This window comes from Suricata suricatta, chromosome 5, assembly GCF_006229205.1.
Source record: "Suricata suricatta isolate VVHF042 chromosome 5, meerkat_22Aug2017_6uvM2_HiC, whole genome shotgun sequence".
NCBI classification, from domain to species: Eukaryota; Metazoa; Chordata; class Mammalia; order Carnivora; family Herpestidae; genus Suricata; species Suricata suricatta.
In genome coordinates, this window is record NC_043704.1 from 14,044,486 (window position 1) to 14,060,357 (window position 15,872).

At 50.4% G+C, this 15,872-nt stretch overlaps 1 protein-coding gene across 4 annotated transcripts in view; it reads right to left on the minus strand.

The window, feature by feature from the left end:
* Positions 1-15,872, minus strand: part of EVA1C (eva-1 homolog C) — a 75,841-nt gene that overhangs the window by 30,795 nt on the left and 29,174 nt on the right. For all 4 annotated transcript variants that reach the window (XM_029939060.1, XM_029939063.1, XM_029939062.1 and 1 more), the window contains exons 2-3: positions 9,587-9,783; positions 6,737-6,860 (exon numbers count right to left, since the gene is read on the minus strand). In XM_029939060.1, the coding sequence (XP_029794920.1) occupies positions 6,737-6,860; positions 9,587-9,783 (321 nt within the window). The remainder of the gene's footprint in view (positions 1-6,736; positions 6,861-9,586; positions 9,784-15,872) is intronic.

The following is a 15,872-nucleotide window of genomic DNA, read 5'->3' on the forward strand; positions in this document are numbered from 1 at the left end:
CTCGAACCCACGAACTGTGAGATCATGACCTGAGCTGAAGTCGGCTGCTTAACCGACAGACCCACCCAGACGCCCAGACCTCACACTGTTCTTTAATCCGTGATGATGGGAACACCCAAGATGAGTGACAGGTGCGAAGCAGAAATCAGGTTACAGACGCTCACCCAATCCCCGCGCAGCCTAGTGACCCACAAGGAGCTCTCAGAGGAGGGAAGGTTCTGGGGTGACTAAGCAGTATTTAGAATGCCCTTCACCCACTCTCCTGGAATCTTTATACAGCAAGTTTAAACCTAAAGCCAAGAAAAGCTTTGTTTTCTTTTTCTGAACAAAAAGAACACTGCGTCTGACCCTGACATCGAGGGTTTGAATTGGGTGAGTCACATCCGCACTGGTATGAGGTTTTCAGGGCTTTTTACTAGTAGACGCTAAGTCCCACCAACACCGAAATACTGCCTGACTTCAAAGGCCCAGAATGAACGGTGGCCTTTGATGCAGAACACAGGGTCGGTGGACACACCGAAAAGAGCTCCAGCAAGTGCCCTTCCAACGGGCAGCTGAAAAATGTCAGGAATGCGGTTCGTGGCAAAGCTCGCCAGAAAGGATGAAAACCAAGCCTTATCTCGGCAACTGGAAGCTTTTCTTTTTAACAGAACGGGCTCCTTTTTCTTCCTTCCTTTCTTTCCCTTTCTCTCTCTCTCTCTTTTCTTTTTCTTTCCTTCTTTCTTTCTTCCTTTCTTTTCTTTCTCTTTCTTTCTCTCTCCCTCTTTTCCTTCTCTTCTTTTTTTTCTTTCTTTCTCTCCCTCTTTTTTTTAACATTTTAATTTTTTAATGTTTTATTTATTTTTGATATAGAGAGAGACAGAGCATGAGAAGGGGAGGGGCAGAGAGAGAGGGAGACACAGAATCGGAAGCAGGCTTCAGGCTCTGAGCTGTCAGCACAGAGCCCGACACGGGGCTCAAACCCACAAGCGTGAGATCATGACCTGAGCTGAAGTCGGAGGCTTTAACCGACTGAGCCACCCAGGCGCCCCTCTTTCTCTCCCTCTTTTCTTCCTTCCTTCCTTCCTTCCTCTTTCTTTCTTTCTTTCTTTCTTTTTCTTTCTTTCTTTCTTTCTTTCTTTCTTTCTTTCTTTCTTTCTTTCTTTCTTTCTTTCTCTTTCTTTCTTTCTTTCTTTCTTTCTTTCTTTCTTTCTTTCTTTCTTTCCTTTCTTTCTTTCTTTCTTTCTTTCTTTCTTTCTTTCTTTCTTTCTTTCTTTCTTTCCCTTCTTTCTTCTTTCTCTTTCTTTCTCCCTCTCTTTTCTTTCTTTCTCTCGCTCTATTTTTTCTTCTTTCTTTATCATAATTTAAAATTTTTTTAAGATTAGAAGAAGCTTTTTAAGGCCTGTCCTGAAGTACATTTATGAACCACCGTCGCTCTGATGTATTAGGGCCCGTTCACTTAACGAGACCAAGATGCTGGCCAAACTCACACGGAGTAAAACCACACCTCCATGTACGGCTCCAGCGGTCCTGTCCTCAGATCATGGGCGAACCATCTCCCAGAATGGGGGAGCCTGGGAGTGTCACCTTAATACGGGGGGTTACTGCTGTGTGATGAGGTGTCACTTGGTTCCTTAAGAATGTGCTAATTTACAATGGATCATTCCATGGCAATGAGAAAGAATGAAATCTGGCCATTTGTAGCAAGGTGGATGGGCCTTGAGGGTGTCATGCTAAGCGAAACAAGTCAGGTGGAGAAGGACAGATACCATATGTTTGCACTCATAGGTCTAACAGGAGAACAGGAGAAACCTAATGGAGGACGAGGGGGAGGGGAAGAGGGAAAGAGAGGTGGGAAGAGAGAGGGATGCAAAACTTGAGAGACTATTGAATACTGAAAACAAACTGAGGGTTGTAGGGGAAGGGGGAGGGGGGAAAAGAGGTGGTGGTGATGGAGGGGGGCACTTGTGGGGAAGAGCACTGGGTGTTGTATGGAAACCAGTTTGACAATAAACTATTTTTAAAAAAAAAGAATGTGCTAATTTGCTGTCGCCTAAGAGTGACATTTCTGGGTCTAAAACACAACAGGGCCACTAACAAAATTGCTACTTTTCTTAGAGAAAGAGAATTTGTTTTAGAGCTGGGTGAGACTGCTCAGTGGTGTCAGATTAGAGGAGGCATCCGCAGCCTTCCCAGTGGGTTTGGAGGGGGGGGTGACAGGAGCCCAGGGTAGTCGGAGAGCCAGGACCACAGTAACAAGGTCCCCCGCCTGATTCTGCCAACTGGGGGGCTCTGTGGGTCCTCTTTAAAAAAATCTTTTTAACGTTTATTTATTTTTGAGAGAGACAGAGAGAGAGAAAGAGTGTGAGCAGGGGAGGAGCAGAGACTGAGGGAGACAGAATCCGAAGCAGACTCCAGGTTCTGAGCTGTCAGCACAGAGCCCAACGCGGGGCTCGAACTTGTGAACCGTGAGATCATGACCTGAGCCGAAGTCAGACACTTAACCAACTGAACCACCCAGGCACCCCTCTGTGGGTCCTCTTCAATAACACAGATATACAGGTGTGTGCCCACAGTGACCTTCCACAGAGGGGCGGAGAGGGTGACACGCAGCGATGAGAATGTGTTCCCGCTAATGTTATCGACATGGCCTTGCATGGTGATAGTAACATGCAGGCAGATATTTAGTCACTTTTACTGTGTTTTTAAAATGCTCTACAGTGTCCCCTGCTAGTGCCCGCACCCAGGGCAGACCTCACCCCAGCCCCCAACATCTGGAGTCTCATTGTCTTTCAGTCAGTCACATCCCCATCAAGAATGACCTTAATCTGCCCACTGGATTAATAGCTATCAGTTACTGAGCACAAATGCAGGACACGTCCTGTGCTGAGCATCTTACACACAGCACTGCATTTTCACAAGTCTACACAACACCGTACTTTTACACGCTCTGCCACAGCTGCATGTGCAAGGTGCACTGTCTTCACTCTACCGTTGGGTCACCCAGCAGCCACCCAGCAGCCACCCAGCAGCTGGGGATGCGGACCCAGAGCTGCCTAAATCCCAAGCCTCGTGGAAACCAAGATTCTCTGAAAGGATGAGATTTAAGGAGGTAAAGCAGGGTGCCCGCTCAGGAAAAGAAGGTTCTTTCTAGTGAGGTTTGCTGGTAAAAGACCTCTCGGCCCATCCAGCAGGCAAGCCCTGATGTTCGGCGTGTGCCCATCTCCCTGGCGTCAATACTCCGCCGTGGCTGATTTCGCTGCTCGCATGCAGAGCTGGGGAGAAGAGCACATAGTTGGCTCTCGCCACGAGGGCTGGCTGTCCGCGCCCCTCACTGTACGGGGGTGGGGAATGGCCTTCTGATGATTGATCGGTGTCCTTGTCACACTCAGGCTGGCCTCAGAGACTGAGGAGAGCCTCCGGGTGAGAGGGCTGCAGAAGAAAAGGCAGGAGGGGGTAACGACCTCCGTTCTGCCTTCCTCTCACACACCATGGGGACCGCCTTCCAGCCTGTAGGGCCTCAGGTCCCCAATGTCCACGTTACCCAAGACGCTCTGATCCAAAGGATCACTTCCCCTTTAAATTCAAGTTGAAGTTCTGATGCCTAACCTCATGGTAGGAGGGTGTGGGGCCTTTGGGAGGTGCTGAGATCCAGGGCGGAGCCTCCATGCATGGGATTAGAGAGATTCCTTACCCCCTCTGCCAAGTGCCAAAGACCGCCATTTGTGAGCAAGTGGGCCCTCGGCACGTGCCAAATCTGCCAGCACCTTGATCTCAGTCTTCCCAGCCTCCAGAACTACAAGAAATAAACTTCTGTTGACTCTAAACGCCAGTTGATGGCACTTTATTAGGGCAGCTCAAACAGCCCCAGGCTCAGGGCTGTTCCCTCATCTCGGGGTACCCAGCGGGGACTTGAAAACCCCAGCCACGTGCCCTCCCTGCTTAATGCCACCTTCCAGAAAGAGTCCACCTCCTTCCTTGGCCACCGGAGCCGAGGGATTCTGCTCCAACTCCTCGGCCGGTGCTCCTGCTGGCTCCCCAGAGCCCCCTGCTCCCTCCCGCCACCGCCTTCCCTATGAAGTGCTCCTCTGTGCCCACCCCCTGGCCTGCAGTTCTGAGCCCATCCCCCAGGAAATCTTTCCCTCCACCCCTGTCGGGCTCCATTCCCCTGAGCTCTTGGCACAGTACCAAGAGAGTAGGGTCCTCCTGAGATGTTTACTGAACAGGTGTGATCTTTCTCGAGAAAGCGGATATTTGCTAGAACCTAAAAGGCAAGAAGGAAGCAGCTCTGTGAAATGAACGCTCGCCCAGAAGAAAGAATGCGGAGGTGCTCCAGGCTGGCAGCACCATCCCAGAAAGTTCTGCAAAATGTGAGTTGTCTTCATTCGCGACACCTGGCCCCACACCTGTGCACAGAAGGCGCTCTGTCACTAAGTGTTTTCTCGAAGTGACACGAGCCGTCAGACCTCATTGCTGGCTGCGGGGATAAGGCTGTGGCCTGGCACTGACGTAGTCAAGGTTCGACCACCTCCGCAGGGGCCTTTCTACGTCTTTAATAGGTTGGTCCTTTGCAACATCTCATTACGAAAAGTTTCCAACATGGAGAAAATGTGAGAGAATATCACAATGGGCGGGCACCTTCCCACTACGCAGATTCTCTAACCGTTAATATTTTGAACACACTTTAAAAATGGGCGATGGGCATGGAGGAGGGCACTTGTTGGGAGGAGCACTGGGTGTTGTATGGAAGCGATGAATCACGGGAATCTACCCCAAGACCAAGAGCACACTGTCTACCCTGTATGTTAGCCAATGTGACAATGAACTATATTTAAAAAATAATAAATAAAAATATTTTTCAGGAAAATAAATAAATAAATAAAATGGGTTGCCTTTGGGGGCGCCTGGGTGGCTCCATCAGTTGGGTGTCCAGCTCTTGATTTCCGCTCAGGTCATGATCAGGGTCATGGGTTCGAGCCCTGTGTCAGGCTCTGTGCTGGCAGCTCAGAGCTTGCTTGGGATTCTCTGTTTCCCTCTCTCTCTGCCTCTCCCCTGCTCATGCTCTCTCTCTCTCTCTCTCTCTCTCTCTCTCTCTCTCTCTCTCTTTTTCAAAATAAACTTTTAAAAAAAGGTTGTCTTTTCCACCATGGAAGGAGGACAGCGTTTAGGGGTTGTTGTTTTTTTTTAATTTAGCCACGGGGCGGGGGGCATAACTAAGAACACAGAGATGTAGACGGGATCTTCCTGAGTGAGGCAGGAGTTGACAAGAAATCCCGGGGAGGGTCTGGTTGGTCTGCAAAGTTCGGGCCTGCTTGTGAGTGGTTGTGATCATGTGCACGTGCGAGTGTGTGTGTGACAGTGCGTGTGCGTGTGACAGCGCAAAGGGGTGGGAATGACTTGTGCATTGTGAGCCTGTAATCTTGGATGTGGGTGCAAATGAGTGTGTGCATGTGAGTGTGAATGTGTGTTTGAACACATGGCACAGGGGAAGAGCCATAGGGGCCGTTCTGAGGCATCTGGGCCCCAGCAAGGAAAAGGCTTACAACAGAAGCTTGGATATTGGCTGGTATTGGCTGGAAGGTTCCAGTGCTGTCTGTGCTAATGTGCGACCGCTGCACACGTGTGACCTACAGCTTCACCCACTTCCAGCACGGAGGCTGCCGGGGTCTTGGGGAGGATGCGGGGGCCAGAGGCAGCAACCAAGAGAGAACAAAATGCAGAAAATAAAAACATGATGGCAGTGCAGAATTTTTAAAATGATTATCCCTTCATATAATCTTTTGGTTAAATATTGTTGCTAGAACACTGCTTTCTTTTCAGCAAGTGTTCAAGGGTTTCCAGGAGCTTCTCATGCTGCCGTTCCCTATGGCTGCTCTCACAGGCTCTCCACACCTTTCCTCGCAGAAAGACCGTTACTGTGGTCTTCAATGGGTTAATCACAAAACCGATGTTTGTCACACGTGGCACAAGCCAACGGAGAAAAGCGCAAGGAGTCTGAATAAAAGAGGCTCCGGCCAAAAGCTCTTCCTTTTTCTTTCTCCTTAGGAAAAGACACTGTGTGCAGAGCTGTGATGTAGGTGAAAGCGGAAGAAGCAAGTTCAGAAAGATCTAGAATGGGGGCTCCAGGAGCAAATGTGCCACGGGCCCCCTCAAGAGAATGACAGCCCTGTAGCTGACGTGAGCTTCCTCTGAATAAGGAAAACTGGTTCCTCGTTTTGGGAAATGGCAGTTTTGGCCACTTGCCACCCTTGATACATTTAGCGTGAGTACCACTGGGTTTTACATATTACAAAGGATTTAAATGTTTTTTTTAATGTTTATTTTTGAGAGAGAGAGAGAGAGAGACAGCACGAGCAGAGGAGGGGCAGAGAGAGGGAGACACAGAATCTGAAGCAGGTTCCAGACTCAGAGCTTTCAGCACAGAGCCCCACAAGGGGCTTGAACCCACGGACTGCAAGATCATGACCTGGGCGGAAGTCAGACGCTTCACTGACTGAGCCACCCAGGCACCCCTACAAAGGACTTTTTGAATTCAAGGATTTGTAAGAATGCACACAGATATGTGGGTGTGTATACACACACACACACATACACACACACACACACACACACACACACACACACCACAAAAAAATAGGACATCTCTATTAACAAGTTTCCAAGTTGGACAAATGCCAAGTGGCAGAGAATTTCCATCAGGGGTGTGAGTAAAACAGGGAGCCCACACCCCAAACACACTCTCCCAGAAGTTACTTACTAGGCTGGCATTTAAAGGAGACCAGAAGGTATTTACTGCTTCCTGGACAAAGGTCGGGTCCAAAAACACGGCTATTCACCAGGAGATGGCAGGCACGCTGGCTCTGGCATTCATCCAGCACCTTCTAAAATGAGGGGAGTAGAAAAGGGATAGGCTTGAAAACCACACACGGTATCTGGGTGTCTGGAGACTCCACACTCGAGCTGCCCCGGGCTCTGACAAGGAAGGGACACCTGTCTGCTTGGTCTGGGGGCCACACAAAGAAACTTCAAGCTGCTATGAGCTGTGTCCGAGACAAACAACGTGTCCCCGTGCATTGACCACGTCGACTCCCTGTCTCGCCATCTGTCCCAGAGCAAGAAACCCGACCTTCCGGTGCCAGACCCCCAGCCGAGGGCCAGCCTTCACTCTTCAACTGGAAGCATGGCTGATGGTTTGGGCCAAAGTGCTGCACCACAGAAGTTTCAGGAAACATGACCAAGACCCGAGCACCTCAGAGCGTGGGCTAGAGGGAACTTGGAGGTCCCTTCTGGGAGGCGTTCCCCTGGTTTTGGAGCTGAGAGAGCTCTGTGGGGATCAGGAATCATGGCCGTAGCTCTTCACCCTTAGAAATAGCCGGACACAGACCACAGAGAACTTAGCCTTGGGAGGAGGCCTTGGAAACCCCACCCAACCCTAGCCAACCAATAAACATTAAAAAGCTGATTCCCAGCCCTGCCAACCTCGAGGGCACAGGATCTACTTGTTCCCTGAGGAGCAGAAACTCAAGCTTTCCAGGGAGCCCTGGGCTTCAAAGTTTTCCTTCAAAATCTCTCTTTCCTTCATTTTCCCCCCAGGCAGGTCACACTCCTTTGTGAGTGAATCTGCTCCTGGAAGCCCACGAATCACCCTGTAGATGGTCCCAAAGGGCCTCGCTGCAGTGTCTCCTGTCTCCAAGCAGAACAGGTCTTGCCTATGACAAACACAGGAGCCTTCCGCTGAGTTCCCGCTAACGGGACACAGAGCACAGGACACATTTCCCAAGAATGCACTTCCTATAGTTGGACTGAAAGGATCTCAGCTTCATGAGCCTGTCTGAACGGCCATGCTCTCATAGTAGATTCTGGAATATCTCCATGAAGGAGGCTGGCCTTACCAGCTTTCCCGGGTCACCTCAGGGGCCCCAGCAGAGGGAGCATGAAATCAGGGGAAAACGCCCAGGGCCTCCCAGGGGACAGTACACATCCCCATGGCGAGGGTCACCATGAAATGACTCAGCCCTGTGTGGCTCTATGTGTAACAACCACAGAGTGGGACTCAAGGCGGGGCTGTTTCCAAATGGTGTAACAGCTGAAAGATGTTGGGGGCGGGACTTCCTGTTGACATTCAGTCACAGGCCAGATCAGCTGGGGGGACACGGACCCCTGTTCTCTCCAGCCTCAGACAACCTCAACCTGCGGAGGAGAAAACACCTTGCCTCAGTTCCCAAATGCTGCTCAAAAGACACAAAATAAAGGATCTCCTGAACTCTGGATAAGAGAGCAGTGCACAGGGATGTTTCTGGCAAACAGACCTTCTGAACAACATCGGAGGGGTGTGCACACGTGTTCTGGAAACATCCGCTCCCGCCAGGCCTGCCTGGCAGAGCCAGGCAGTCATATTGCAGAGGGAGGGTGGTGCCCATGCTTTGCAGCCTCGGGGCGCCATATTTCCACAAAGTGGGCACCCGTCCTGTGGCCAACCGGCCAGTGTTCTTTTTATGCACCTAGGAGAGCAGCAGACAGCTGGGGGCCAAGGATGGGGGGCAGGGCAGTTGGGGTAAGGACTGGGGGCAGGCCAACTGGGACACAGCTCCCCCAGCGGCACCCTGGGGAAGGAGTGGGGCCTGGGCGGGGCGCACACAGGAAGGCGCTGTTCCTGGGGCCTCTCCTCTGGGATACGGAAGCCGCCTCCCGGGATTTTACTCGAACACATTCTTTTGGGCTACTCAGCTGGTATCTTTACCAATCACATGGCCACCCCGGATACTGAGATGCTTGGAAGGGAAGCAGTAAATGGTGGAAGAAATAGAAAAATCTTCATAATATCCTATGAGGTTTGCTTCTCCTCTTTGAACCTCAGGGAGAGCTACACGGCATTAACGCCAATTCCGTCCGTCCTTAGTCTTCCTAGCAAATTTATCTTTCCCCACATTTCCTGTGGCTGGAAAAAAAAAATCGAAGAACCGTGGGTAGTCTAAAATCACCACTGAAATACTAGTTTTGACCTCCTCTTATACAAAATCTTTCCCTAATGCCAACGCAAAAGAAAAAGAAAAGAAAGTCTTAGCTGCCCCCCCCAAAGTCCTCACAATATCTGATAGAACAGACGGCAGAGACCGTCCAAAGATGCTCGAAACAAGAATAAGGTCATTATCTACGACTGGAGAAGAGAACCATTTTTGTTTTTAAAGACCATGATTGGTATTTCCCTCCCTCGAGTGCCTTCTCTGAGAAATTGGTCGGGATCTGGCTGTCTGCCTCACAGAGACCCTCGTGGGTTCCACTGAAGGACTCACTCCCTTCTCTACCGCGGTGTCAATGGGCGAGGTGGTCCTGGAGGGGCAAGGCCAGCACCACTGTACTTGGCTTTGCCGCGGCGAGGATGTCTCTGAGTAATTTCACCTGGCAGGTGTATTAAGGGCGCTCCCCAGGGAGAGGGATTTCCACTTAGTCTTGTTTGGTGAGGAACCCTTTCCAGAAGCAAACAACAGCTCACTGGTGAAACTGGTGATTTGGAGAAGTCGGGGTTTCCGTGGATCAGGTTTGCTTTGAGCAAACTATGTGATCACAAGCATGTATATCACCCTAAAACATCCACAAAAGGTAATACCTGCAATGTCGTGGGTGCCGCGCAGGTTAGGCTGTCTTCCCTCTGGGCCGCAGGCGGCTGGGTGCTGCACATTTGGTAATCCTGCCCGTAAAAGGCCGACTGGATACTTATCGTAGAATGCCGGGGACACTGGAGGTTCAGATGGTCCCCATCGCAGGCATAGGCGGTGTGGTTCTGCAGGAGTTTGGTTAGGTAACCTGGAAAATATTCAGCTGGGTTAACGGAGGCCCGGGAGCTCAGCGCCCCTTCGCAGATCTCTGAGCAGGAGGACCTCGGCTCCCCAGGGGAAGGGGCTGGTCAGTCCAGAAGATGCCGGGGGTGGGGGTGGGGAGCTCCTGAGTGGCTCCCATGGAGAAGACCCCACACAAGGTTGGAAGCTGAGGCTGATGGAGCGGGTGCCAGTTTTCCCATCTGGGTCCCATCCAGACTGAAGCATCTCTATAAAGCTGGAAATCATTCCAAGCGGGGGTCCTTTGGGCATGTAGATGCCTGTCCCTGGAGAGATTTGGGCACTAGGATCTCCCACTTGCTAGGCTAGGCCTTCCTGGAGTGAGGAGGTGCCCTTTTATTTTGGAGTAACCACTCCTGGTCCTGGACAGGAAGCAGGGCCACCTGTGTGGGGTAAGGGCTTACTCTGCGGGGCAGGGGAAAGGTGGGGAGATGGCGGGGCTCTGCTGCAGGGTGAACAGTGAACCTCAAATTCATGTTCACCAGGAGCCTCAGATGTCACTTATTTGGAAACAGGCTCTTCACAGATGTAATTAGTTAAGATAAGGCCCTCCTGGAGGAGACAGGCCCTTGATAGGTGTGACTGATGTCCTTATAAGAAGAGAGAGGGAAGACGGCCTCGTAGAGACTGGAGTGAGACATCTCCAAGTCAAGGGACCCCCAAGGATTGTTTGCAGTGACAACAAGCTGAAAGAGGCTGGAAAGATTCTGCCTTAGAACCTTCAGAGACAGCACGGCCCTTGACGCCTCCACCTGAGCCTTCCAGCCTCTAGAGCCCTGAGGGAATGACTTTCTGCTGTTCCCGTGTGTGGACAGCCTGGACCACTTCTCAGAAAAGAGGAAGGAAAGTTCATCTGAAATGTAGATTCCTTTCCCCCTTCTCACACCTCGTGAGGTCAGTCGCCAGGCGGCTGGGAGGGAAGCCAGGGACTTTCTGGGGAGGTGTGTGGGAGACGGCTCTGGCAGGCCTCGGCCCGGGAGAGGGGGGGCGGAGGGGGTGTGGAGGAAGGCAGTTTCAGAACTCCCCACTTCCCACACAGATGGCCCATGCTTAAGTTGTTCCTGTCGAACTTTCACAATCCTCTGAGGCCATGATTCTCTGCAAAGGGCTCCCACTCCGGCTCCCCGGCCTTCCCCGAAAGTAACAGTGAAAGGGGCCCTGACGTCCGCCACAGGATGGTCACCCTTGCCAACCGGAAGGTGAATGCTCGGTGGCACAGGTAACTCAGACCAATCCCCTTTGTCCTCCCCCCTTGAAAGCAGCCATAAGAAGGCTAAGAAGTCCACTGGCTTCACTTGGAGAGGCAGACTCTAGCCTGAGCAGCAAAACTGACATCAGGCAGGGGCGGGTGGAGACAGGATCCTGCTGGTTAGAACAACACCATCACTCTGTGCTCCCCGCCAGGCGCCAGGCGCAGAGAGAGGCGAGGCAGAGACCCCTCGGTGGTCCGACAGCCACAAATTGGCATCTTCCTGCCGGCCCTGGGAAAGCCATGAGCTGGGAAAGTTCCAGCCCCTTTGTAGAACCTCAGTTCTCCCTATTGAACCACACCAGGGAGCTCAGAGTCACCCTCATGCCCCCCTCGAGGCTAGCACCCACCCCAACACTCCCCAGGAGGGGACCCCCTCCCTTGTAGCTCTTCAAACTCATCATTAAAACTATCTTGCCCGTCACCATACCCTTCCCCAGGACCTCGCTGACTAAAATGTTAAATTAATCCCGGGAGCAGAACTTCGGCTTAATGCTTGGTCCCCACAGGCCATACATTACGATAGCTTCATGAAGGAAATGATAGGGCTGTGGGGGTGCTGGAGACATAAGACAGGAGGGGCCTGGGTCCCAGATTCATGGAGAAGGTTCATGGAGGCTTCTCCACAAACCGTTACACAAGTAGAAATTAAACTTCTGCTGTTTGGACCTCCTTCATCTATACATATCATGCAGTCTATCCCCAGTAAACAGAACTTGATCTCCGTGGGACCATTTACATCAAAACCATGACACGTGTGCACTGCAGTGGCCTGAGCCCCTGTGCCTGCCGTATTGGTATTCTGACAGTGATGTTATGGGAAGCAGAAGCTCAAGGCAGAGAATGGCCTCTCGAGGCCTTCTGGGCCCTTCCACAGGTGGAAGGTGAGGGGAATGTGTCAGTCTTAACAGCACGGGGTACAAAGAAGATACTTTAGCATTAAAATCTGCTCTAGCATCAGTCCAATTCCTTCTTTAAAAACCTGTGCCTGTGTCCACACAACGGAATATTATTCAGCACTAAAATGAAGTGAGCGAGGAAACCGTAAACAGATACGCACATTAGTAAGGAAAAAAAGCCAGGCTGGAAAGGCTACATACTCTATGATTCCAATGACATGACATCCTGGAAAAGATAAAACTGCAGAGATGGTAGAAAGATGGGTGGTTATCAGAGATTGGAGGGGGGAGGGAGGGATGAATAGGGGGAGTACAGAGGATTTCAGGGCATTACAACTACCCTGTCGGACACAAGAGTGATGAACACTTGTCATCATACACCATCACAACACCCAGAGTGAACCCAGAGATAACCTATAGACTATGGCCCATACTGTGATGTGTCAATGTGGGTTCATTGATTGTAACATGTGCCACCCCGATGGGGAACATGGATGGCGGGGAGACGTTGTCTGTGTAGGCACAAGGGGCATCTGGGAGCTCTCTGTAGCTTCCACTCCATTTTGTCATGTACCTGAAACTGTTCTACAAATGAATGTCTATTTGGGGGCACCTGGGGCTCAGTAGGTTAAGCATCCAACTCTTGGTATAGGCTCAGGTCATGATCTCATGGGTTTGTGAGTTCGAGCCCCACATTGGGCTCTGTGCTAGCAGCTCAGAGCCTGTTTTGGAATCTCTCTCTCCCTCCTATCTCTCTATGCTACTCTGTGCTTGTGCTCCCTTCTCTCTCTCTCTCTCAAATATAAATAGGTAAACATTTAAAAAAGAAAAAAAAGTCTATTTAAAAGAAAATAATTAAAACCCCTTGGGCTTCCCCAGAATAGCATTACCTTTGGGAGAAGAGGAGGGGACATGAGGGTGAGCTGGCCAAGCTCCTTCCTTGATCTAAAAGGTGGATGGATACATGTTTTACTTTGTGCAAGGTCGTCCAGCTGCACACAAGGGATAGGTTCACTTTTTTGTAGGGAGGTAAATAAAACTGTTTAAAACACCTTTCTTGAACCAATGCTTTTAAACCAATGAAGAATGTCTAGACACCATGGAGTCTATGAAGGATCAACAGGCCAAGGGCAGTGGCGGGATATCACGTTCTACACTTACCACATCCACACCAGAGGCCACTCTAGAGCGACAGCAGAAGATGCCCATGAGGACGGACCCTCACACCTTGGGGTCCCTCCACATTTGCTTCCCACACCTCCTTCTGATTGGCCCACTCTGTCAGAAGCTACTAAGAGGTCAGGAAGAAGGACAAGTTAAAACTAGTGTTTTCAGGAACAAAGAGGATATCATAGGAGCTTTTGGAGAGACATTTGGGATGGTGAGTGGGGACAGAAACCACTGAGCGGAAGTTGAGGAAATCCAGGATGGTTCATGGGCTAGACAGAGCAGTGGCCTCCCAATGACCTTCACAGGTCCCCATCCCTGGAGCCTGTGAACACGTTACTTTGCATTGTAACAGAGACTTTGAGGCTGTGATTAAGTTAGAAATCTGGATGGAGATGGGGATGTGATCCTGGAGGATCTGAGAGGCCCAATAGAATCACCAAGGTCCTTATAAGATGATCAACGTGTATAAAAGATATGGCAATGGAACCAGAGGTTGAAGCAATGCAGCCATGAGCCAAAGAATATAGGTGGTTCTAGAAACTGGAAAAGGCAAGGAAATAGACCATGCTCTGAAGCCTCCAGAAGAATGCAGCACTGCTCACACCTTGAATTTAGACCTCCAACTTCCAGAACTGTAAGAAAATAAATCTGGACTGCTTTAGGCCACCAAGTGTTGCGGCCATAGGGAATAACACAGTTTATACAGATGACTCTTGCAACAACTTGGTAAAGAGGAAGGGAGACACAGGGCTAAAGTTCTAAGAACTGATGTCCAGGGACAGATTTTTAAAGTTGGGAGAGACCTATGCATGTGTGTGTGTGTGTGTGTGTGTACGTACACGTGCGTGTGTAAATACATATGTAGATGAGCCCTAGGTCATGTGTAAATTCTATTTCTCGCTGTGGGTTGAGGTGGAACACATTTGAAAGTGGGTATTAGCAGGAAGTCACTTGAGATGCTGGAGTGAGGGCTCCAAGCTAAATAGAGGGCTGGAAATGAGCACAGGAGAGGCCTGAGGGAAAGGAGGTCTGCACAGATCCAGCAAGCTCAGGGTGGGTGCAACCCCCCCCCCCCAGGGGGCTGGAGAGTCAGGAGGAGGTTGTACCCCAAGAGATTTCTGGCAGACGATGGCAATGTCCAAGAAGTGGCCATAAAAGAGTGTGAGATGCATGCGGAGGGGAAGGTTGCCGGAAACAAGGCTGCCCCTCTGGACCAGGCATCTCCCAGGATAAAGGTAGGAACTAGGATGGAGCAGGAGACCGCTGCCAAGGTTGACCCTACATAATAGGCAGATGACAGATGACCTGCTCCCAGTCGAATGTCCTCTCAGGTGCGCTTTCCAGCTTCCCCAGTGAGCATGTGCACCCTTCCCCTTGCGTTGGGCAGAGTCAACACATGACTCAGTGTTTTGGTCCATTCCAGCTGCTATAACGAAAACACCACAGATGAGGTGGCTGATAAACCACAGGAATTCATTTCTTCCCGTTCTGGAGACTGGAAAGCCCAATATCAGGGCATCAGGATGACTGCATTTCAGTGAGGTCCCTCTTCCTGGTTCAGAGCTCGTGCCATCTTGCTGTGTCCTCCCATAGTGGAAGGGGCCGTGGGACTCTGTGGCATCTCTTTTACAAGACATTGATGGGATTAGGGAATCTCATTCATAAAGACACTACCCTAATGCCTATTCACCTTCCAAAGGCCCTACCTCCTAAGAGCATCACCTTTGGAGGTGAAAATTTCAACATATGAATTTCAGAGGGACACAAACATTCAGACCACAGCACTTGGCTTCTCTATACCTTAGTTTCTTGGCTGGTTCAAAGGAGATCCCCCTTAAAGAATGACTACTAACAAGGCTTCTTGTTAGCAGTTCTCTCTGGATCAAATGCCCCCTCATTCTGGACCAATCAAAAAGCTTTATTTCATAATACGCTCAGCCAAGCTCTTGGTCTAGCTCTAAGTATTTGGGTAAATATTTACTATCCTGAAAGAAGGCAGAAGAGCAAACTGTTAAATCAGTCCTTCGAGCCTGGTCTGGCCTGGAAACACTCTGTGGATCCCTGTTGGTTTCACATAGTTCAGGGGCCAAGGTACAGCCTACGTTTAACTCCACAATCCTCTCCAGGTGAATCTTCCCACTCTGTCCCCAGCAGAAGCCTCCACAGTTTTGGGCATGGCTAGAACTTTCCACAAAGGATCTGCAAGACCTGGCTGTGTTGGGCAAATCCTTGAGTCATTTACATGAAGGCTTTTAAGTTTTCCTTATTTTAAAGGCAGATGGATAATACATGGGGAAGGAGCCCCCTAAGAGCACCAGGAGCTTTCTCTCTGTCTTCAGAAAGACAAGGGGAAGTCACGCTTGGGATTCCCATTCCCGTCACTCTTAGGAGGAAAAGCCATTCATACGGAAAAACTCCAGTGACCAGAGAATGACCAGAATGTAAATGACCGACTTTCAAGGAATCACAGGTGTGTCCCAAAGTGTTGGGCAGTGGGGAGAAAGGAGGTGTTATAGCAAAATGAGGTGGGATGAACAGGTTGAAACAAGGCAGGGGTGCTTGGATGGCTCAGTTGGTTAAGCATCTGACTTCAGCTCGGGTCATGATCTCATGGTTCATGGGTTCGAGCCCCATATCAGGCTCTGGGCTGACAGCCTGCTTTGGATTCTGTGTCTCCCTCTTTCTCTGCTCCTCCCCCACTCACACTCTGTATCTTTCTGTCTCAAAAATAAATAAACG